The following is a 22,542-nucleotide window of genomic DNA, read 5'->3' on the forward strand; positions in this document are numbered from 1 at the left end:
GTTCTTGAGGAAGGACAAATTCTGGATCGTGACGTTGAGAGAGATTCTCCACGCTCTCGAACTCTAAGACTGGCTGGTATCTATAGACCTACAGGACACCTATTTCCATGTGCCAATACATCGAAAGCACAGGAAGTTCCTAATGTTCTCCATAGAAGATATGCACTATCAGTACAAGGTGCTTCCCTTTGGTCTTACTTCCGCCCCAAGGGTCTTCACCAAGCTCATGGCGGTAGTTGCAGCTTACCTCAGGAGATCCGGTGTCCACGTATTCCCATATCTGGACGATTGACTGATCCGAGGGAAGTCTGTAGTGCAAGTCTTGTCCCATCTGCAGGACACCTGTTCGCTGCTGCACAGGCTGGGCTTCTCCCTAAACTTAAAGAAGTCCCACATGACACCAGTCCAACAGCTCTAGTTCATCAGAGTAGTCCTAGATATCCGGATGGGGAAGGCCTTCCCTCCCGAGGAGAGAGTAGTCAGCCTGACACAGATGGTGGGCTTGTTCCGGAACCATGCCACTCTACCAGCGGCTTCATTCCTTCACCTTCTAGGCCTCAAGGCTTGCTGCATTTTTCTAGTGCCAGGGGACAGGTTGCGCATGAGATCCCTGCAATGGTTGCTGAGGGATCAGTGGTCTCAGTACCTCGACGCTCTCTCGGATCTCCACAGGGTGTCCGCATAAGTGGTCAACAACCTGTCCTGGTGGGTGGGCTGCTGTTAGGCAGAAACCTGTGCAGTTCCCTCTGGGACCACTGCGAAAGATTTAAGACTACAGGTGTTTGGCAGTAAACCCACTTGGTAGCAGTCTGTACCACACAGATTCACTTGGTAGCTGGGGCTGAGCAGTCAGACTTCCCTCAAGAAGAGTTAGTCAGCATAAAGAGTATTCACAATAGGTCAAAAGAACACAGTAGAACAAGCAAACACTGACCAGAGCTTGGTGTAAAAGAGATATAATTATTTATTTAAAACCACAGCTAATAACACAAAGGCACTAATATTAAGCAGTTCAAAAACACGGTCACTAAAAGAGATACACTCCCTTAAAAGAACATTAGACAAGTCTTAAGTAAAGTCCCACTTATTTTCAGACAACGGTGAGCGCTTAACGCAGATGGCACTCTAATAATTCGGTTTAAAAGGGAGAGAAAGGCAGAGTATAAATTGAAACAGATCCCAACACTTTCACAAGAACACAGCAAGAGAGGAAGGCAGAATCGCACCATGAAGTTAGAGTTCAGAAAGCCGGATCCACTTTAAGAGGTTCAGAACGAAATGTGTCCAAGGTCACACGGTTGAAAATTGCACAAAAGTCTCGAAAAGGTTCAGAAAGAGTTGGACCAAAAGAAAGGGACCAGTTAGATGGTCAAGGCGACCAGCCCAGTCTAGAAGGTTAATGGATTATTATTACCTCGTAGCAATCTTTAGAAAGGGTGGCCTGGCGGACACGGTACGTTAAAGTGGTGAGAATACTCCAGTGGGGGCAGTTGTTCCTGGCAGCGGATGCAAGTTGGTGCTTTGTCCGGGGGAAGAGAGGATCTCGTCGGGGAGGAAGACAGGAGTCTGTTGCACTGCCAGGGAAGAAACCAGCCGCGGAGTTCTCCGTTAAAAGGAGCGGTCCTTTTATTTGCGGTCCAGTGGTAAGTGGCTATCCGGTTGCCGGGGTGCTTGGCACGGGCAATTCGACCACAAGACGTCCTGGGATGCGAGGAAAAGTAGGTAAACTGGTTGTGCCCACCAGTCAGGGGAAGAAGACTCTCCAGCCGGGAGATATTCTCTTTCGTCGGAAAGTGGTGAGTCGGTTCCGCAGGGCTCCACCGGTGGTGTCGTCATAGCAGGTTGGCTCAGCTTCTCCCTCATCGGATTCTCAGGTTCTGTGGCGACTTCTGAAGTTCCAGTCCCAAAAGCCCTGCTTTTATGCAGCACACCCCCATTCACTCAGCCTAGCTGTCAATCAAACATGCTAAATGGTGAGCCGGCCGGCTCACCACTTGCACCAATCACACAAGAGTGCGACTTGAGTTACCAAGGTAACTCAGTCCAGGGCGCCTAAACCCCCTCCCACACCCCCTGTGGTACTCAGACAGAGTGGCACCACTTTTGGAGGCTTCTGCGGAGAAGCCCGCCAAAAAGTGGAACAAAGGACTCGGCTTGGGTTGGAGTCACAGAAGAGAACACAAACGCCATTTTAGAATCGAGTTCTGGCAAAAAATACCAACCGGCGAATTAATATTAAATAAATAAACCGGCAGTATGTTCGAGGCTATGAGAATTAAATAATTAAAGTTGGTAGCCTCGAACAATGGGAAAATCCCATAGAGAGATATTTGCGGTCGAATATAAAAAGTAGTATCCACTGCCACCAGCCAAAACTCGATCAGGGGGTCAGAGACGTGCCCCCTCGACTAACAGACCCCGAGGCAATCGAATTGCCCCGCCCAGTACGTCCACAATATGATGGTTTGTACTGGTTTCTGTTCATAATTTGGGACTAGTAAAGCCAATGGTGACTTTACATGCCCTGGGAGACAGTAGTCAGTCCCAGGGTATGGAGTCTATGGTGGGGTGTCACTATGACACCCCTGTGTCACTGCACGGAGGGTGCTGTGTAACACACATAGTAAAAACACATGAGACCCTATGGAGTAAAGGACCCCATAGCCCATAAAACACATTAACAGTCAAAGGAACACCACAAATCATGTCCAAGAGTGGGAGAAAAAGAGTCTCACTCTTGGCAGGAGAAAAAAACAAACTCCAGAAATCCAGCAAAGCTACTGGGGGGCTCACTAGGTTAGGAAATTCAGCCTAAACAGAGAATTCTCCCTAACAACTGCAACAGTCTTTTGGCAGGGCAACCCTTCTGGCCTCTTTGGCCTCAGACCCGAGTGGTCATGGATGCGTATTTGATGGGTTGGGCTACTCACTGCAAGGATTTGCAGGTGATCAGCCTCTGGTCAACGACCGAAGTCAGGTAGCACATCAACAGGCCGGAGTTGTGAACTATCAGGCTAGCCCTGAAAGCATTTGCCCCGTCTCTGCAGGAGAAGCATGTCCTTGTTCTCACGGACAACACAGTGGTGATGCACTATCTCAACAAGCAAGGTGGTGTGCACTCCTGCCCACTGTTCACGGAGGCGATGATGCTTTGGTTCTGGTTGCTAGAGAGCAGGATCTTGGTTTCAGCAGTTCATCTGGCGGGCACAGAGAACAACTTGGCGGATGCTCTGAGCAGGCAGAGCACAATCTCACACAAGTAGGTCTTCGCTTTCTGGGGTCCCCAGCAGTGGATCTTTTTGCAACAGAGTCCAAAAGCAAATGCGAACAGTTCTGCTCGAGGGAATTCCCAGCGAACAGTGCACTCGGGGACACGTTTCTGGTGGATTGGACTTTCCCTCTCCTTTACGCGTTCCATCCAATTCCCGTCATTCCATGGGTTCTCCAGAGGTTGAAGAGGTTCTGAGCGACCATGACCGTGATCGCCTCGGACTGGGCGTGGAGAACGTGGCACTCTGACCTCTTCGATCTGTCCACCTCACTGGTTGCATCGACGTCCGGATCGCCTAACCCAGTTGGAAGGTTGGATACTCCATCCGACCCTGGAATCCCTCAGCCTACAGGCGTGGCTCCTGAGAGGATGAGATATGATGCCTGGGACTGCTCTGAGGAAGTATCTGAGGTGTTGCTGGCTGTACACAGACCATCTACAAGATCTTAGTACGCATGCAGATGGAGAAGAGTTGAGGCATGGTGCAGGGAACGCGGGATTGACCTCATCTCTTGCCCCACCACTACAGTGATGGAGTGCCTTCTGTCACTGGCCTCTACAGGCCTTGAGGTCACCACATTCAAAGGCTATTCGGCAGCCTTGTCCGTGCTCAAGAGAACCCTGGATCAAGGTTCGTTTTTTACAATCCCAGTAATGGCACAATTCCTGAAAGGCCTTGTAAATAGGTTTCCGCCAACTCCCGTTGTTGTCCCTGATTGGGACCTTAATCTGGTTCTTACATTTCTGATGGCAGCTCCTTTTGAGCCTACACACACTTGTCCTTTACGGCTTCTCTCATTGAAAACAGCTTTCTTGGTGACTATTACATCCGCTAGGTGGGTGAGCGAACTACAGGCTTAATGCTGTAAGCCATCCTTCCTGTGCTTTTTACGGGAGAAAATTTCACTCCGGGTAAGGTCTGGCTTCCTCCCCAAGGTTGTCTCAGAATTTCACCTGTCACAGTCCATCAGCCTTCCGGTCTTCTTTCCTCCTCATCCTTCTAAGCAGGAGGAAAGGTTACATTGTCTAGCTCTTAAGAGGGCGTTGAGTTTCTATATCGCCAGGACAGCTGATTTCAGGAGAGCTGACCAGCTCTTTGTGGCTTTTTCCCTGCCCAAAACCAAACAGACTTTATCCTCTAGGATAATTCTCTGCATAGATGAATGCTTCCAGGCCGCTGGGAAGTAATTACCAGCAGGCATCGGAGCCTATTCCACAAGGGGGGTGGTCTCCGCATCCACAGCATTGCAGACGGGGGTCCCTGTCCGGGAGATTTGTCGTGCTGCGACAAGGTCATCTTTGCATACCTTTGCAAAGCACTATAACCTGGATGTGGCTCGTACTTCTGATGCACGTTTTGGCAGGTCAGTGCTGCAAAATGTTTTGAAATAACTTCCTGCCCCCCTCCATCATTACTGCTTTGGAAGTCTTATCAGATGGGGAATCTGCGGAAGAAAAGCAATCCATTGGAGGAGAAATTACCATACTGTAATGTTCTATCTATTGATTCTTCTCCCGCAGATTCCTCATCTCCCCTCCCATCCATCCCCGCTCAGAAAGTCAGTGATTGGTACGCATCTTTCTATTTCACGTTGACTTGGTGATGGTCCTCTGTGTCCGTTTTCTGTCTTCCTGCCACCACAGTCTTAAAACCAAAACGCTACTTTGTGTTCCTTTTTCCATTGTTCCTCCTTCGGAGGTCTATAATTACTTTCTTTTTAAAGGGTTCATTAGCCCATTTATTCTCACTGTTTTCCTATGCAGTGCGTGGTGCTCTGTAAAAAAGGGGGAACTGAGGTTGGGGCATAGTGACGTGGTATTTATACGACGTCTGACGTCACTTTCTGGAGCCGACGACCAGACGCCGAGCAAGACGGATCGATGGTCAGCGGCCGGGTCGCGGTCCACTAAACCACGCCACCTGTCGAAACTTTTCAGCAGCAGCAAAGCTGGAGGGAATATCTATCAGATGAGGAATCTGCGGGAGTAGATTCCATAGAAAGAACATTACGGTAAGGTAATTTTTCCTTTTAAACCAAATCCTAGGGATTCTTCCTCCGTGGCTGCGGAGCTCTGGTGGAAAAAGGTGGGGAACTGAGGTATGGGACAAAGTGACATAGTATATATGCGGTCAACGTCACGTTACGAGCCGATGAGTGGCACGGAGGAGTCGACAGTCGATATCGAGCTTGCAAAAGCTGGCATCTCCCAGCTTAATCTACTTATTGAATCTGTTGGTTGCCTCCTTGACCATCAGTCTGGCTTCAGAGCTGCCAGATGCACGGAAACTGCTCTCCTGAACACCCGTGAAGACTTGCTCTCCAATCTTGACTCTAATCTCCCGTCTGTCCTCATTCTCCTGGATCTATCTTCTGCTTTTGACACAGTCAACCACGCCATCCTACTCAATCGCCTCCGCAACAACCTTGGTATTACTGATCAGGCCCTGACCTGGTTGACCTGACCTCCTTTCTCACCGACCGACCCTCTCAGGTCCAACTGGGGTCTTTCCTCTCTTCTATCCCTCTCTCTACTTGTGGTGTTCCCAAGGGGTCTAACCTTGCTCCCTGTCTCTTCAACCACTACTACCTGGCACCTCTTGTCCACCGCATCGCTACTTTCTGCTCCAATTATCAGTGTCCTGCGGATGACACTCAGCTCTCTTTCAGGTTCCCCTGAGCCACCTTTGCTTCTCCTCTCATACCAGACAGTCTGGCCGCAATTCAGGAATGGCGTTCCGCCATTGATCTTGGCCTTAATGCCAGTAAGAATGAGATCCTCCTCATTGGAACACCTGCTGCCTCCTTTTCTCTCTCTCTCTCTCTCTCTCTCTCTCTCTCTCTCTCTCTCTCTCTCTCTCTCTCTCTCTTTCTCTCTCTCTGGGCCCTCTTCCTGCTCCTTCCTGTGAGGCTAGGAACCTTGGTGTCATCTTCTCTCCTCACATCTCTGACATTGCTGAGAAGTCAAACTATCAGCTGGATCTCCTCAGAAGTATTCTTCATTTTCTCACTGTCTCCAGAGCTCTGGTCCTCTCTAGGCTGGACTATTGGAACAGCCTCTTACTAAATCTACCTGCCTCTACTCTTCGACAGTTACAATTTATCCAGAACAGGACTGCAAAACCTGTCCTTGGACTCAAGCCCAGGGATCATCTCTCCAACTCTGAAATCTCTTCATTTGCTCCCCGTGGCTGCAAGGATCAAGTTTAAGACCCTCTGCATCGTCCACAAGGCTTTCTGGGGCCTAGGACTGTTCTACCTCCAACATTCTCTTCCAAAAACATCTTCCTTCTCGAGCCCTCTGCTCATCCAACACTCCAAGGGTCAGACGCTTCTCTAAGCAGAGGGTTGGGGGTAGATCAATCTCCTCGGCTGGAGCCACCCTCTGGAACATCCTCCCTGCCTCTCTCAAACTTGAGCAGACCACCTCTGGTTCAGGGAGCAATTCAAGACCTTCCTTTTCACTTCTGATTTTCTCACACAGCCCGTGGGCATCGAGGCGCTGTTCTCTTCCTCTCCCCTGCTGATGCACCTGACTGCTCCACGCACTGGTCACCCTCTGAACTCAGGCCCAGGCTCCTGCCTGTCCAGTTGCCCATGCACAGCGTGCGGGCTCTCCAGCACTTAAGGATCTGTATCTGCAACCCTACAGTCCCTTCTCTCTGCACTTATGAGCCACCCGCTGGCTGCCCTTGGGAGTTAACTGCACTGCCCCCTTCCCCTCCCCCCTTTTTGCTTCTCCCCTTCCTTCTTCCCCGCTTGCGGGATCAGAATAACTCAAGGCCTAGTAAGATTGTTATGTTGTCCTCCGTTGTTTCCCCCTCCTTGTCTTGTCGCGCCTAGAAACACTTGTGTACAGGTGAATTATAAATGCCACATCATATATTATCACGTCCCCTGTCAAAACAGTTTCTGAGCAGCTGACTCAGGAATGGATATCTATCTGATGAGGCATCTGCGGGAGAAGAATCCATAGAAAGAACATTACTGGTCAGTAATTTCTCCATCTGGCCAGTTTTTTGTGATAAAAAGTGAGTAGAGTTCACTTTGTTCAGTTGTGCTTCTGTGGATTTCATGTCTGTCCGTTGTTTTTCAGCATCCATACTTATATGTTTAAGGTATCTGTGGATGGTTGGTTGTGCAAGTGGGTAGTAGGTTGATAGCGCGACAAGTAGAGTTATTTTGGTCTTGTTCTGGCAAAGAGACTATTCTAGGGGGCAGTTGGATGTGTTGTTTCTTGGTGTTAGTTGACTCTCTGGCGTGGTGATTTGAGATACTTTGTCATCTTAATTTTTGTTTCCTTCTTGTGCACCTGTCTTTCCTGGTACAGTGCATTTTTGCATTGCAGTCTTGCTGGTTGGGTGTTGGTTTCTTCTTTGAACTGAGGTCTGTTTTTCCAATTAATGAGGTTGTTCAGGTCTTTCCATGTGAGTTGTATGGTTGTCCATAGTTTTTTGTCATCTTGTGATGCCCCTTCGCACTGATTTTATGGGAGATGGGTTTGTTTCCTTGGTTAATTTTCCTTGTTGGTTTTGAGTTGTTTATGTTTGGGCTATTCTAAAATAAAGTGGGGGATGCAGTGTGGGGGACGATATTAAAGAGCGCCATATCCCTGGGGCCAGACTATCCCAGGGCAGACTTTAAAAGATTTGATTTGAATTTTACTTATATGGCGCTATACGCCAAAGCGCTTTACAAAAGTAAAAGGAACGGTACAATTCATGAAAAACATAATGAGAAACACAAATTAAATGGGCGTGAGCGGAAAGCAGAGAGAGAGGAGTGGCATCGAAGAGGGCGTGGAAGCAAGTTCCAGTGCTTGGGGGACCAAGAGAGAAAACAAGCAGACATGGGAATTTGCAAGGGGGACGACGAACAGTAGAAGAAAGAGAAATTGGGAGTGGAGGGAACAGGATGGGACATGGAAAGAAATAAAAGCAGAAAGATAGGGATGGGCAAGGTAAAGGAGACGTTTAAAAACCAAGCAAATAAAGTTAAATAACAGACGTGGCTCAAAGGGAAGCCAATGAAGTGAGACAAGACAAGAGCAGGGGCAATAGAGTCGCGAGGGGATAGAAAATAGAGGAGACGTATATCTGAGTTATAGATGGAGCAGGGCTGAGAGAGATGAGTAGCAGTAAGGCCGATGAGATGAGAAGAGCAGTAAAACAGGTGGGAGCAAATAAGAGAAGAGTCAAGAATTTTTGTGACGGTAAAGAAAAGGTCTAGCCTTTCAGATGTTAAAAATCTGAAACCGACAGAAGCGGGAAAGAGCTGAAATATGAGAGGAGAAAGAGATGGAAGACTCAAGAACAACACCAAGATTCCAGGCAGAGAGAGAAATGGGGAAAGAAGGGGGAAAAGAAATAAAAGTGAGCAGCTGATGAGGGGGCATAGTGATGGAGGGAAGAAGAGAACTTCAGTCTTGGAGGAACTGAGGTGGAGGAAGTGGGCCGACATCCAAGACTGAATAGTGAGAAGACAAGAAGCAAGATTAGAGTGAATAGACAGCGAAAAAGAGGAGAATGAAAGAGCTGTGTATCGTCGGCATAAAGATGATGATAGAGACCAAAGGAGGAGATGAGAGAAGCAAGAGGAATGGTGTAAAGAGACAAGATCAGGGGATCCAGGACCTAACCCTGAGGTATGCCATACTGAAGATGAAGTGTAGGGGAGTTCAGGCCAGCCTAGGATACAGAGTAGGTGCGATTAGAGAGGTATGAGTGAAACCAATTTAGAACAGACACCAATAGAGGAAAGAGATTGAAGAAGCAGAGAGTGATCAGCGGTGTCAAAAGCATCAGACAGATCGAGTAGAACCAGGAGGGAAGTTTGCTTGGAGTGGTGAGTGGATATAAGTGCATCATAAACAGAGGGAAGAGCAGTTCCGGTGAAGTGGAGAGGGCAAAGACCAGTTTGATTGATAGGAAGAAGGGAGGCAGTATTAACATGAGCCGAAACTTGAGAATAGATGATATGCACAAGAGGTTTGCAGAGAAAAGCTGAGAGCGGTAGTTAGAAGGAAGAGAAAGGTCCAAAGAAGGTTTTTTAAGGATAGGGAGAATAGAAGCATGTTTAAATGAGGATGGCAGGCTGAAGGGAAAGATTAAAAAGTAGGGCCAGATAAGAAAGGCAGGGATAGACTTTGGGAATAAGAGAGGAAGGAAGCAGGCCAGAGGTAGAGGCTGTAGGGTGGGTTTTGGAAAGAAAGTCAGATGTCAACGCCACTGAGGGTATAAACGGAAGACCGAAGATGGACAAGGGGCAATTACTAACAGGAAAGGGAAGGGAGGGGGGAAAAAGAAGGACAGACAATAGATGAACGAAAAAAAGTGACTTCAGAAGAAAGACAAGGTCGGAGGGCTTAGAGGGATGAGGAGAGGGAAGGATCAGGGGTAGTAGGAGAAAGAATATGGTTGAGAACCTGGAACAAGCAATGAGGATAGGAATAGAGCGAGTCAAGATTGGAATAGAAGTATTGTTTTGCGGGAAGAAGAGCAGCGTCAAACACAAAATGAGCGAGGGAAAGATTAAAAAGGTCAGAAGAAGAATGAGATTACTTCCAGCAGTGTTCAGCGTGACACAGCGAATGACGTAAAGAACAAAGAGCTGGAGTAAGCCAAGGCTGAGGTGGCTTACGCGAAGGAGAAAAAGAGGAGGATGGATAAAGAGTCAAGAGTGTTGAGGTTAGAAGTTGATTACAGAAAGGAGGAGGAGTCAGCAGAGAAGGGTGAGAGAGCATCTAGAGAAGCAAAGAGAAGATGATAAAGAAGTAGTAAATAAGGAAATGTTGAAGGACCGGAGGTCTCGATGGAAGAATGAAGGAGGATAAGAAGACCGATGAGCGGGAATGAGTGAGAAAGAAAGAAGGGAATGGCCAGCTAGATGAACAGGAAGGGCCGAAACTGATGTATGGGCAAGAGAAGAAGAGAAGATGAGGTCCAAGGATGAGCCAGACATATGGAAGGAGGAGTGGTAACAGGTGCAAGATGATAAGAACCAAGAACAACAAGAAGTGGGTTGGCAGAATGATGGAGGAAAATGACAGTTGAAGTCACCTAAAAGAATCAATCGGGCATCTTGTGGGAGAAGAAAAGAAAGTAAGAGGTCAAGATTATTGCAGAAGGAGTTAGGAGGCCCAGGGGTGTGGTAGATCCAAAGTAAAGTGATAGAGAGAGGCTTTGTCAAATAGGAGAACTGATATTCAAATGACGGAAAAAGAGGACGATTGGTGTGGGGAAGAAGCAAGGTGTGGAAAGAGTGGAAAAGAATACCAACGCTGCCCCCTTGGTCCAAAGGACAGTGTGAGTGAAAGAAAGAAGTAGAAGAGGAGAAAAGAGCAGCAGGGGTGACAAGGTTGGCTGAGTGTGCCACGTTTCAGTAGGAGAACGAAAGTGAAGATGAGACGAAGGAAAGTATCGAGCACAGAGTGGGCCTTGTTACAGATTCAACGTGTGTTCTAAAGACCAAGATTAAATGGAGAGAGGGAAGAGGGAAAAGGAGGATAGATGAGGTTATTGAAGTTACAGGAGGGAGCGTTGAGTATGGAATGTGGGGGGAATAACGAGAAGTACGAGAAGTACGAAATGAGGGGATTGGAGATGGCACAGAAAAGCAGGGAAGAATATAGAAAAATAACGGAAGGCAGTGTGAGTAAACAAGCGCCACGAAGCTGTTAAATCAACAAGAGCCCCGAGTTGAGAAGGGTGGGGAAGTTCATACTATATCAGATCAACCCCTTTGTTCTTTTGAAGGAAATCCACGATTATTTCTTTCGAAAAAAATCATTTTGTTGAGAAGACTTCAATCGATGTTGCAAAATTTAAAACAATGTATTGTATACTAAATATTCCCTTCAGAGTATCACAAAATAAGCTATCGGACTCCAAATATCTGGAACTGATGATTTGATTAAAGTGACATCTGCTGGGGAAGAGCAGTATTATCACTCACTTTTCATTCACTTTGTGGCAAAAAAAGTAGGTTGTGGAGACCAGGCAGAACCATGGCTCGAGCGCAATTTTTGTAGAAAGGCGGGGCTTAGCCCCGACCACTTATATTCCTTCTCATGTGGGTAAAATCCCAGAAGAGAAAGGGTCAATAGATCAGTAAAAAAACCCGCTGTATAAGATGACAAGGGTGTACACGTATTCCCGTAAAAAGTATTAGTTGGGTATTAATTTGGATTCGAATATTCCGACATCGAAATATTTCCCGTTTATGACCTGCCCGGATGGTCTGCGAGTTCGTCCCTTTCACCTTTAATCTCGCTCCATTGACGCCCATCCCCCCCTCCCCATCTCATGCCCGAGGGTTGGTGCCTTTCATAATTTCCTGTTGACTAGTGAGCCTAGAAATTATTGAAAATCCTCCAACTCAGTCGGCTCTTGCCCAAACATACCTCGGCTCTTGTTTACGGAAAATGGTGTTAAGCAGCTGAGTCTTTACTCAGGCGATCGGTTGCTGATGGTGTTGACATTCCTTGTCCAAATCTGGAAATACAACCCCGCACCTCTCCCAGTGGATTGGGGCGGACCCCATTTTCATCAGCGCATTTACCTTCCAGTTAGCTCTGCTGAGAACAAAATAAAATGTTATGAAAGGCGGGAGATCCAGTTCCATCTGCGTTCCACACTCCATACCCCCCCTCCCTGGCCCCTCCAACCTCCTTAGCTTGAGTGAAGCAATCGCTATGCGCTGCGTGCTGTTCTAATGGCTTTCAGGCCAGTATTCGCAGTATGTTTCACCACATCTGTTTTCTCGTTCCAGGTGTTTCCTGAAATTGGGCGAATGGCAGCTGAACCTGCAGGGGATCAACGAGAGCACAATCCCCAAAGTGCTGCAGTGCTATAGTGCCTGCACCGAGCATGACAGGAGCTGGTACAAGGTAAGAAGAGTAAAACAGACTGACTATCCCTCTCTCATGGGCCTGTCGGATCACAAGTAAGAGTGCAAGAGATCTGCTTATTGATTTTGCAGTGACAACACCTGTTGAGAAGCAATTATTTAGACCGGTTACATAATTACAAATGTATACATTTCTTTTAATATTCACTTAAAATTATATTTTTTTAAAAAACATTTACAGGCTTCAACATGCACCAATCACATCTTTCATTCCATTCAATAAATTATATAAATTCGGGGTTCTACAATTGACATGTACTTGGAGCATATCAGTTCTTTACAATATGCATGACATCGGTAAAAACATTGGATTTTCCTATAAGTTGACATATGTTTCGGCCCTTCTTAAAGTACCATCGTTGTCTACGGTGGTCAATAAAGTGATTATTAGGCCATCTTCAGGACAATCTTGTTTTCTTGGAAGATTAGTTTCGTTCCCCTTAAACATGCGAACTGCCAAATCTGTGGTCGGCATAAGTTATTCTAGACCATGGAGCCGTAGCTGCTGGATATATACTGCGTTTACCAGTATCTGGAACCGGAGGACACCTCTGTGTAGGTGAATATTCAAAATCTTGTTAGTAAGATATAAAGTGACCAGCTGTCGTGTATTGGAGCTTGGTCCTGCAGTTTCATCTGTGCCACTGCCTGTTCTTTAGTTTTCAGCTCTCTACAAGACCCGAACAGCGTGTTGTCTACCGAACAAGGTATCCATCTGACTGACTAATGATTTGTGGTGTGTGCGCAAGCTCAGTGCATTGTATGGTCCGTATAAGCCCAGCAGTTCTCCAGACTTATCACTCCATTGATGTTTGTTGCCAGCTTTAGTCCCGTGCGTTCCAGAATGTTCCGATATCTCACTGCACCCATTTATCTTGCCAACACAGGCCCCATCAATATAGCAGTTGCTAGCCAATTTGGTGCCCAGGGCAGTGGTCGAAGTGTATGAAAAGAAATAGTGGATATGTTCCCTCCTGGCTTGCCCCCAACCCCTCTTCCGCTCCCCACAAACCCTATCGCCACCTCCCATGCTCAATCCAAACCCCCACACGGCCTGCTGTTTTTAAGGGAAAGTGCAGTGCACTGAAGTGCAAGTTTCAACTCCCCCCCCCCACGCTACAATCACCACTCCCACCCACTACGCCCTCAGGCCCAGGGCGAAACACTAGAATGCGCTCCCCCAACTCATACGGATGGCAGATGTCCCTCCCAAATTACACCCCTGTGTCATGCAACAACCCCTTCTCGATATAAATAAATCACTGCTCTACAAATGAAGCTGGGTTTATTGCATTGTTATTCAAGTACTTTATAGAAGAAAACATGCAAAGTGCACATCAATGGATCCATCTGGACTCTTCTCTAGGCATCGATGTATGGATACTTTTCCACTGCAGCTAAATAACACCTTCTCCCAAATCCCTCTCTTTTATGGGTTGCTTTCTTCCGCAGAGTCCTCATCAGATAAATATCCCTTGCAGTGTCAGCTGCTCAGAAAACTTTTGCGACAGGGGGCATAGTGCACCTCGACTCGGCCGTGCATCCATCTTGACACAATGCGGACGTCTCCCGACGTGACGTCGGTCGTCGTACATATACCAGGTCACTATGCCCCGTAACTCAGTTCCTTTTCTCTGCGCACTCAGCATGCTGCTCGAGGAACAGCTCTTGTGTGAGAATTCTCACTGCATTTTTTTCCAATTGCTACAAATTAAATGTTTTACCATTAAAATATCCACTGCCAAACAGTCAGGTTTCAAGAGGTGCCACGGATGTCTCTGACCGACCAGGGCGGGGTCTTCGTGTGGTGCCTCAGTACAGATCACGCCGCCGAAGAATGCGGGTCGCGTCAGCAGATGAACGTGACGTTGTTGCAGGGTTTATGCAGCAAATGTAGAATTGGGTTGTCCCCTCTCGAAGTCGCTAGCTCTGTCAGCTACTCGGTCGTCCGAACACAAGACTGAAAACCCCACTCCGGAGAAAGTGGACAGGTGTCTCCATTTTTGGAGATGATGGGGACTAGGATCTCGATTTTCCGCCGGCGCCGGGAGGTTCAGGCAGCAATTTCTTTTTTGCTGATCATGCAGCCCTCGTCAACTTGGTTGAGGGTCTACGCCACGGCAGTGGCTTGGACACTTCCCCCGACCTGGACACGCTACAGGCCCAACCTTATGGCCATGCAAATGCCCAGTATGGAAAGACAGTGGAGTGAGTGGTCGATGCCTTAGGCTTGTGTGCCCCTGCCACACTGCTGTCTGCTTATGAGCTCACGGATATTCTAGACAGAGGTCCACCCACTGAGCGAGGAATGCCTTTCAGTGTGGCCACTTCAGACCACATTGCCTCCATTTGGCAAATACCCTACTCTACACCTCCAGTGGACTCAGAGTTGATGAAAAATATAAACGTGCGAGCAGAGATCCCATGTACTTGTCGTCTAACCCTGCGCCTGAGGGATTAGTGGTCCAGACAGCCACCATGAATACTAGGCCTTCCACATCGACCTCCAAGTTACCAACTGACAGAGAGTCAAAGAAATACGATGCTTTAGCTAAGAAGGTATTTCCTTCTAGTAGCATGACTCTCAAAGCAGTGAATGCTTCGTGCGCCTTTGTCAAATATACTCCCGTCCTTTGGAGTACGATTCAGGAAGCAGCAGAACACATCCATGAAGGGTAAATGCACAAAGGTTTTCTGCGCTTAGGAGGCAGCTTGCCAAAGCTTGCAATTGGGCCTGGCCATTGTGGATTGCGTGGGCAGAGCTATGGGGTTGGCTCTAGTGATGCACAGGCAGGCCTACCTGCACGTTTTGGGGTTTTCCCCAATGTACAATCCAAGTTGCTCGACATTGCCTTTGATGGGGGGCATCTGTTCGGTCCTAACGCAGATGAGTCCTTAGGAAAATTCAAGGACTCCGAATTGCCTGCAAAGTCACTGGGCCTGGCTGTCCAACAGCTGACAAAGCCAACCTTTAGTTTCTCCTCTCGGGGAAGAGGCTTTCGGCGGTTTGTCCCATTTGGGAGAAAGGTGCAACCCCCACAATCCATGCAAGGTCCGAGTTGTTTCCTGCACTCCGGTAGGGGCAGAGAGGCCAGCAGACAACAGCAGCAGCAGTGGGGGCCGACACCGGCCTCAAAGCTGATTTGAGTTCTCCTCCATGTTTCCCTGGTTAGAGAGAGGATTGGAGAGCATGTGACACAATGGCGGGACATAGCCTCCAGCACCTGGGCATTGCAGCTCTTCCAATGGGGCTACTGTCTACCCTTCTTGCGAAGACCCCTAGACAGACCACTGCCTGCTCCCATACAACCAGAACAAGAGCTCCAGGAAGAACTGCAAGCCCTGTTGTTGAAGGGTGCTGTGGAAGAGGTGCCTCCCAAACAGGTAGGGTCAGGATGGTATTACCAGTATTTCCTGGTACCCAAGAAACGGGGAGGGTTGCACCCCATTTTGGACCTCAGGGCTTAGTACAAGCTCCTGAGGATGGACAAGTTCAAAATGGTGACGCTATGAGAAATTCTCCAGGCTCTGCAGTCTTAGGACTGGCTGGTGTCGTTAGATCTGCAGGATGCATATTTCCACATGCCCATCCATCAGAGGCACAGAAGATACCTCTGATTCCTCAAAGGGGACAGGCATTACCAATTCACTGTGCTCCCCTTTGGGTTGACCTTTGCTCCGTGGGTCTTCACCTAGCTGATGGCAGTAGTGGCGGTGCATCTCCGGAGTTACAACATTCATTGGTTCCCAAACCTGGACGACTGGTTGATCCGGGGAAAGTTGTCAGAGCAGGTTTTGTCTCACCTTTAAGGCACTTGTTTACTGCTGCACAGGCTCGGCTTCTCCATAAACTTTCAGAAGTCAGACATGACACCAACTCAAAGGCTCCAGGTCATCGGAGCATTCCTGGGTGGGGACTCGGGAGGGGATGGCTTTTCCCCCCTGAGGAGAGAGTCACCAATTTGCGACAGATGGTCAAACTATTACAGAGCCACACCAGCTTACCGGGGGCCTCCTTCCTTCGCCTCTTAGGGCCATGGATTCTTGCATTTCTCTAGTGCCAGGGGCCAGATTGCGCATGCGATGTCTGCAGTGGCTACTGAGGGGTCAGTGGTCCCAGTATTTTGGCACCCTGAAGGATGTTCTCAAGGTGTCAAGGTCAGTGGCCAATGATCTCGCAACATGATGGCAGGGAAAACCTTTCTGGCCTCCGTGGCTCCAAGTGAGGGTGGTCACAGGTGTATCACAGGTGCATCTCTGAAAGGTTGGGGAGCTCACTGCGACAATCTGCAGGGTGAACGCTCTGTGGTCTACAATGGAGAACTGGTGGCAAATGAACAAGCCGGAGCTGCGAGCGATCGAGCTAGCCCTGAAATCTTTTGCACCCTGTCTCAAGGGGAAACACATCCTGATCATGATGGAAAATAAAGTGGCCATGCACTACCTGAACAAGCAAGGAGGTGTACAGTCACTTCCCCTTTGCAGGGAGGCGATGCAGCTGTGGTTCTGGCTGTTAGAGAAAATATATCTGTCTCGGCAGTCCACCTGGTGCTTAAGGTGCTGCTGGCTGCACACAGACCATCAACAAGATTGTTGTATGCCTGCAGATGGAGAAGATTCGAGGCGTGTTGTAGGGAATTGAAGATTGACCCTATCTCTTGCCCCACCACTGCAGTGATGGAGTTCCTTCTGTCACTGGCCTAGTCAGGCCTTCGGCTGGCAACAGTCAAAGTATACTTAGCAGCTTTGTCTCTTTTCAAAAGGTCTCTGGATCAAGTGTCTTTCTTTATGAGCCCGGTTATGAGCAAATTCCTGAAAGGCCTTGTGATTAAGCTTCCGCCTGTTCCCTTTGTTTTCCCAGATTGGAATCGTAACTTGGTTCTAACTTTCCTTATGGTGGCTCCGTTTGGGCCTATGCATTCTTGCCCAGTTTGGTTGCTCACTTTGAAGACTGCCTTTCTACTGGAAATCACTTCTGCCAGAAGGGTCAGTGAGTTGCAGGCTTTGTCATGCAAGTCTCTATTTATCTGCTTCTTTAAGGAGAAGGTATTGCTGTTGGTGCGGCTGGGGTTCTTGCCCAAGGCTGTTTTCAGAGTTCCACATATCCCAGGGCATAGCCTTGTCTGTGCTCTACCCTCCTCCCCATTCTTCCAAAGAAGATGTTGCACAAGTTGGACCCTAAGAGGGCTCTTACTTTCTATGTTGCAAGGACAACAGAGTTCAGCAGGGCCAAACAGCTGTTTGTAGTTTTTTCCCTTGACAAGAAAAGGTCTGGATGTTTCTGAACAGACCATATCTAGGTGGATTACATTCTGTATAGTGGAGTGCTACCAACGGATCTAAGGCGCTGGTAGGTTGAACACCCTTGGGAACGGAAGTTCAGGTCAGTAGAGAGAGTATGGAGAGTCAACGGCGTGTGCGCACCGGGTATGTGTGCAGCTGGTCCGGTTTTCGTTAAATAGCTGCTTCTTAGCAGTAGGTGTGGTGGTTGAGAGATCAGGAGTATGTGTTCGTTCCGGCCGGATTTATCCAGACCGGATGTGGCTGCGTTAGGCCTGAGGAGAACGCCTGGCTGGGGGGTGTGTAACCAGCGGTGTTTACTTCGAGTGATGTGGAGTGAGCGGCGGATGTTGGTATTAGAACAGTTATACCGAATGGTGTCATAGTATCTCTGTGTTCTAGTTGAGTGGTGGTGTAAAGAAGAGAGTAAGCGTGGGATGTGATATGATGGGTTACATGCTCTTTCATACGTTCTCTGCATTCCAGATCATACTATGTACGTCGCGCAGTTCTATGCGCTCCAGTCCATTCTATGGACTTTTATTCATTCCATGCGTCTCCGTCAGTGCTATACACTCCAGTCTGCTCGACGCACTCATGCATTCCAGTCCGCCCGCGCGCTCCTGACAGCCCGCCAACCCTGTCTGCGCCTGTACTTCACATTCACCCACCGTGCGCATTCATCCGCTCCCCACATTCACCCATTCCCGGCACTCACCAGCTCCCTGCACTCACCAGCTCCGCACACTCATCCCTTCTATGCGCTCATGCTTTCCATGCATTCAACATTAGTATGTACTCATCAGTCCCTTAGAGTCATTCGTTAGTACGCAGTAATCCTGTTCTATAAATTCATTTGCTCTATACACTCGTTTGCTCTCTAAACTCTTCCGCTCTCTAACCTCATCCGCTCTCTGGCCTCATCCGCTCTCTGGCCTCATCCGCTCTCTGGCCTCATCCGCTCTCTGGCCTCATCCGCTCCATGACCTCATCCGCTCTATGGCCTCATCCCCTCTATGGCCTCAACCGCTCTATGGCCTCATCTGCTCTCTGATTTCCCCCACTCTACAGGCTCCCCCACTCTACAGGCTCCCCCACTCTACAGGCTCCCCCACTCTACAGGCTCCCCCACTCTACACGCTCCCCACTCTACACGCTCCCCCACTCTACACGCTCCTCCACTCTACACGCTCCTCCACTCTACACGCTCCTCCACTCTACACGCTCCTCCACTCTACACGCTCCTCCACTCTACACGCTCCTCCACTCTACACGCTCATACGTTCTGTGCTACCACCAGTTCTAAATTCACCTCTCTGTCTCCATGCCCACGTCCGCTGTTAGGCAGAAACCTGTGCAGTTCCCTTAGGGACCACTGCAAAAAGTTTAGGACTACAGGAGTTAGCAGTAAACCCAATTGGTAGCAGTCTGCACCACCCAGATTTATCTGGTAGCTGTGGCTGACCAGTCAGACTTCTCTCAAGAAGAGTTAGGCAGTATACAGAGCATACACAATAGGGCAGGTAAATACAGTAGAACAAGCAAACACTGACCAGAGCTTTGGTGAAAAAGATATATAATTATTTATTTAAAAACACATCTATGAAAACACACTGGCACTAATATCAAGCAAGTTCAAAAACACAGTCACTAAAGTACATACACTCCCTTAAAAGAATATTAGACAAGTCTTAAGTAAAGCACCACTTATTTTCAGACAGCGGTGAGCGCTTAACGCAGATGGCATTCTAATCATTCGGTTTAAAAGGGAGAGAAAGGCAGAGCATAAATTGAAACAGATCCCAACACTTTCAAAAGAACACAACAAGAGAAGAAGGCAGAATCAAACCGTGAAGTTAGAGTTCAGAAAGCCGGATCCACTTTAAGAGGATCAGAACAAAATGTGTCCAAGGTCACATGGTTGAAAAATGTACAAAAGTCTTGAAAAGGTTCAGAAAGAAGTTGGACCAAAAGAAAGCGACCAGTTAGATGGTCAAGAGGCCAGCCCAGTTTAGAAGGTTAAGGATTTACTGTCACCTTGTAGCAATCTATGGAAAGGGAGGCCAGGCGGACACAGTACCTTAAAATGGTGAGAACACTCCAGCAGGGGCAGTTGTTCCTGGCAGCGGTTGCGAGTCGGTGCTTCGTCCGGCAGAAGAGAAGGTCTCGTCAGGGAGGAGAGCAGGAGGTCTTTGTGCTGCCAGGGAAGAAACTAGCCGCTGAGTTTCTCGATTCAAAGGAGCGGTCCTATCTTTCGCGGTTTGTAACGCTCACCTGGCTCCCACGGAGGCGCTGGTCTGGGTTACTGTGGCCTCTTCAAGCGTGATGCGCAGAATTCGGACCACCGATTGAACAGGACCCCCAAATCTTGCTTGTCTGGCCCATAGGAATATCCTTCTGCAGATAAGAAAGGGGATTAACTGTCTGCTGAATAGTGTGCTTGCTCCCCCCTTTTCCCCCTTCGTTCTTCTCTGACGTCCTCCAAAACCCCCGGTTTAAGCTCACCTTATGGTTTTCGAAGGATGAACTCTCCATCCTGCTTCTGGTGCAGGGGCGCGCGTTCGTCCAGTTACTTCACTGGTTTTCAGAATGGCGCTGGAAAATCCACTTGACTTTTCTGAGCGATACGCCATAAGTATGAAGATGCAAAAGTTCAAGTGTGAGCCTCCTTTTATGTTGTTTTTCCTAACCTGTGATCTGTCCTTTATTTCAGGTGCAGAACAAAGGCGATGCGTTGAGGGGTTAAATTGCCGGTGGTAAAATCAGGTGAGTTAGTGATGAGGGCGACCCCTCTAAATGTCTTTATAATTCTCCAGTAATGTCTTTTGTCCTTTCCCCATAGGGGCCGGGGTGCGGTACCTGCCAAAGATGCGGCGCCGACCCGAGATGTGGAATGGTTCACCAAGAAAAGCCGGTAAGTAATATGGCTGAAAATTCGGCTTTCCTCTTGTGTTCCCTTGCTCACCTTTTGTCTCTTCTTCTCTCCCCTAGGTGCAGAGATGTGGCGACCGGTGCTGAGAGCCGCGATGGAGCCGGGCGGCGTTTCGGGAACAGGTGAGTGAAGCGCGGCGCTGCAGTGAGCAACGCGGTGCTTTTAAATGGAAGTCTTCCTTCAGGAATGCTGGCGTGAAGATTCCGGATGCAGGTAAGAAGGTTGAATAAGTTCTTGGTTTTCACCTTTCTCTTCTCTTCTTCCCTTATAGGTGTTCCAGGTTCGAGGCGGGTGTGGCTGGAGTCCAGGTGCAGGAGCAGACACGGTGAGGGGTCAGCTGCTGGGATGCAGAACAACGCGAAGCACGTGTGGCTGTCCGGGCGTGGCTTAAATAGCCTTGGAAGAAGTTCCAGGTGAGTATTCTTCCACAGCCCCACCCAAGTAACAAAATAGTTCCTTCAGAAAAATAGTCCCTCCTAAGCCTCATTTGGCTTGGTTCTTCATGCACCATGGCCTGCATCAGGTGAGTGTGCAGCATGGTCTGCTTCAGGTAAGTGCACCAAACACTTCCCCTTATGAGCCTGGCGCCTATGGCGCCAGGACTGATGTCCAACATGAGCCTGGCGCCAATGGCGCCAGGACAAAGTCCAAAGAGCCCCTATAAAGGGCCGCTGGGCTTTTACCCGGGGGCGTGATGCCAGCTCCCGGGGGTGCTGGGCCTGGCCTGGTGCTCCGGGGGTAGGCATCATGACAGCACTCCCCCCCCCCAAGGCCCCTCCCAAGGTCGTTCCCTCAGGAGGTTTCGGTTTGTTCGGGAAATTCCGATGGAACCTTTTTACTAGCCGAGGTGCATGTACGTGGTCGCTGGGTTCCCAAGATCTTTCCTGAGGCCCATACCCCTTCCAATCAATTAGATAGAAAAGTTTTGATTTTGAGATCTTAGAGTCCAAAATGTTCTTCACCTCGAATTCAGGCTCCCCATCTATCTGGATTGGTTCTGGTGGCTTTATTAATCTGGTTACTGGTTGCACTGGTTTCAAAAGCGACACATGAAAAACGGGGTGAATCCGCATGTTAGCTGGTAGATCTAGCTTGACTGCCACTGGGTTAATTATAGCTTTGATCGAGTAAGGGCCTAAATACCTTGGATTAAAAGTCCGAGGTCCCTTGAGCGATAAGTGTTTGGTAGCCAACCATACTTGATCCCCTATTTAGTATGAAGGCGCCTCCTTTTGATGCAGATCCGCATTCTTTTTGTATTTCCCTTTCGCATGTTGTAAGTGTGCAGTAGCATCCTTGAAGGCTTGAGTAATCATAGAATGCAAATGGTCCACTGCGGGCATTTCGAGGCTCAAAGGTGAGTCCAAGTCTGAAGTACGAGGGTGATGTCCATATAGGGTATAAAAGGGGCTCTGACCAGTTCCAGAGTGTATCGAGTTATTGTATGCATATTCAGCCACCCATAAAATATCCTTCCAATTACCCTCCGATTGGTGCAACATACATCGTAGATATTGTTCAAGGGTCTGGTTCGTTCTCTCCGTCTGACCATCAGTCCGTGGGTGGTGGCTGGTTGAGAGTCTTACGTCGATTTGTGCCAGTTGACAACACTTTTTCCAAAAATGAGAAATAAACTGGCTTCCCCGATCGGAGATTAGTATGGACGGGAATCCATGCAGACGGATGATATTTTCGAGGAATTCCTTGGCAAGAACAAAAGCTGAAGGTAATCCTTTCAACGGAATAAAATGGGCCATCTTGGAAAATAAATCCACCACAACCAGAATAGTATGGTATCCATTACAAGAGGGCAGGTCTGTGATATAATCTAGTGACAAGGTGTGCCAAGGTGCTGGTGGAATGTCTAAGGGTTGAAGAAGACCGGCGGGTTTTGTTTTTTGACATTTGTTTTGGGCACAAACTCCACAGGACATCACGAAAGATTTAATATCCTTTCGCCAGGACGGCCACCAGAATTGCCGTTTAATTTTTTCCTCTGTTTTGGCAATGCCAGGATGTCCTTCCATCAGAGTATCGTGATGATGGGAAATAACCAGTTCTTGCAATTCCTTTTCTGGCAAAAATAAACGTCCTTGGAAGTAAGGTAAGCCATCGTTGATTGAAAAGTCAGACCCCCTTTTGATCCAATCCTG

At 48.3% G+C, this 22,542-nt stretch overlaps 1 protein-coding gene across 4 annotated transcripts in view; it reads left to right on the plus strand.

Moving 5' to 3' along the window:
* Window positions 1-22,542, plus strand: part of MTOR (mechanistic target of rapamycin kinase) — a 2,476,747-nt gene that overhangs the window by 1,481,695 nt on the left and 972,510 nt on the right. For all 4 annotated transcript variants that reach the window (XM_069609933.1, XM_069609934.1, XM_069609936.1 and 1 more), the window contains one exon: window positions 12,040-12,157. In XM_069609933.1, coding sequence (XP_069466034.1) covers window positions 12,040-12,157 — 118 coding nt within the window. The remainder of the gene's footprint in view (window positions 1-12,039; window positions 12,158-22,542) is intronic.

This window comes from Ambystoma mexicanum, chromosome 8, assembly GCF_040938575.1.
Source record: "Ambystoma mexicanum isolate Mex_15411 chromosome 8, UKY_AmexF1_1, whole genome shotgun sequence".
NCBI lineage: Eukaryota > Metazoa > Chordata > Amphibia > Caudata > Ambystomatidae > Ambystoma > Ambystoma mexicanum.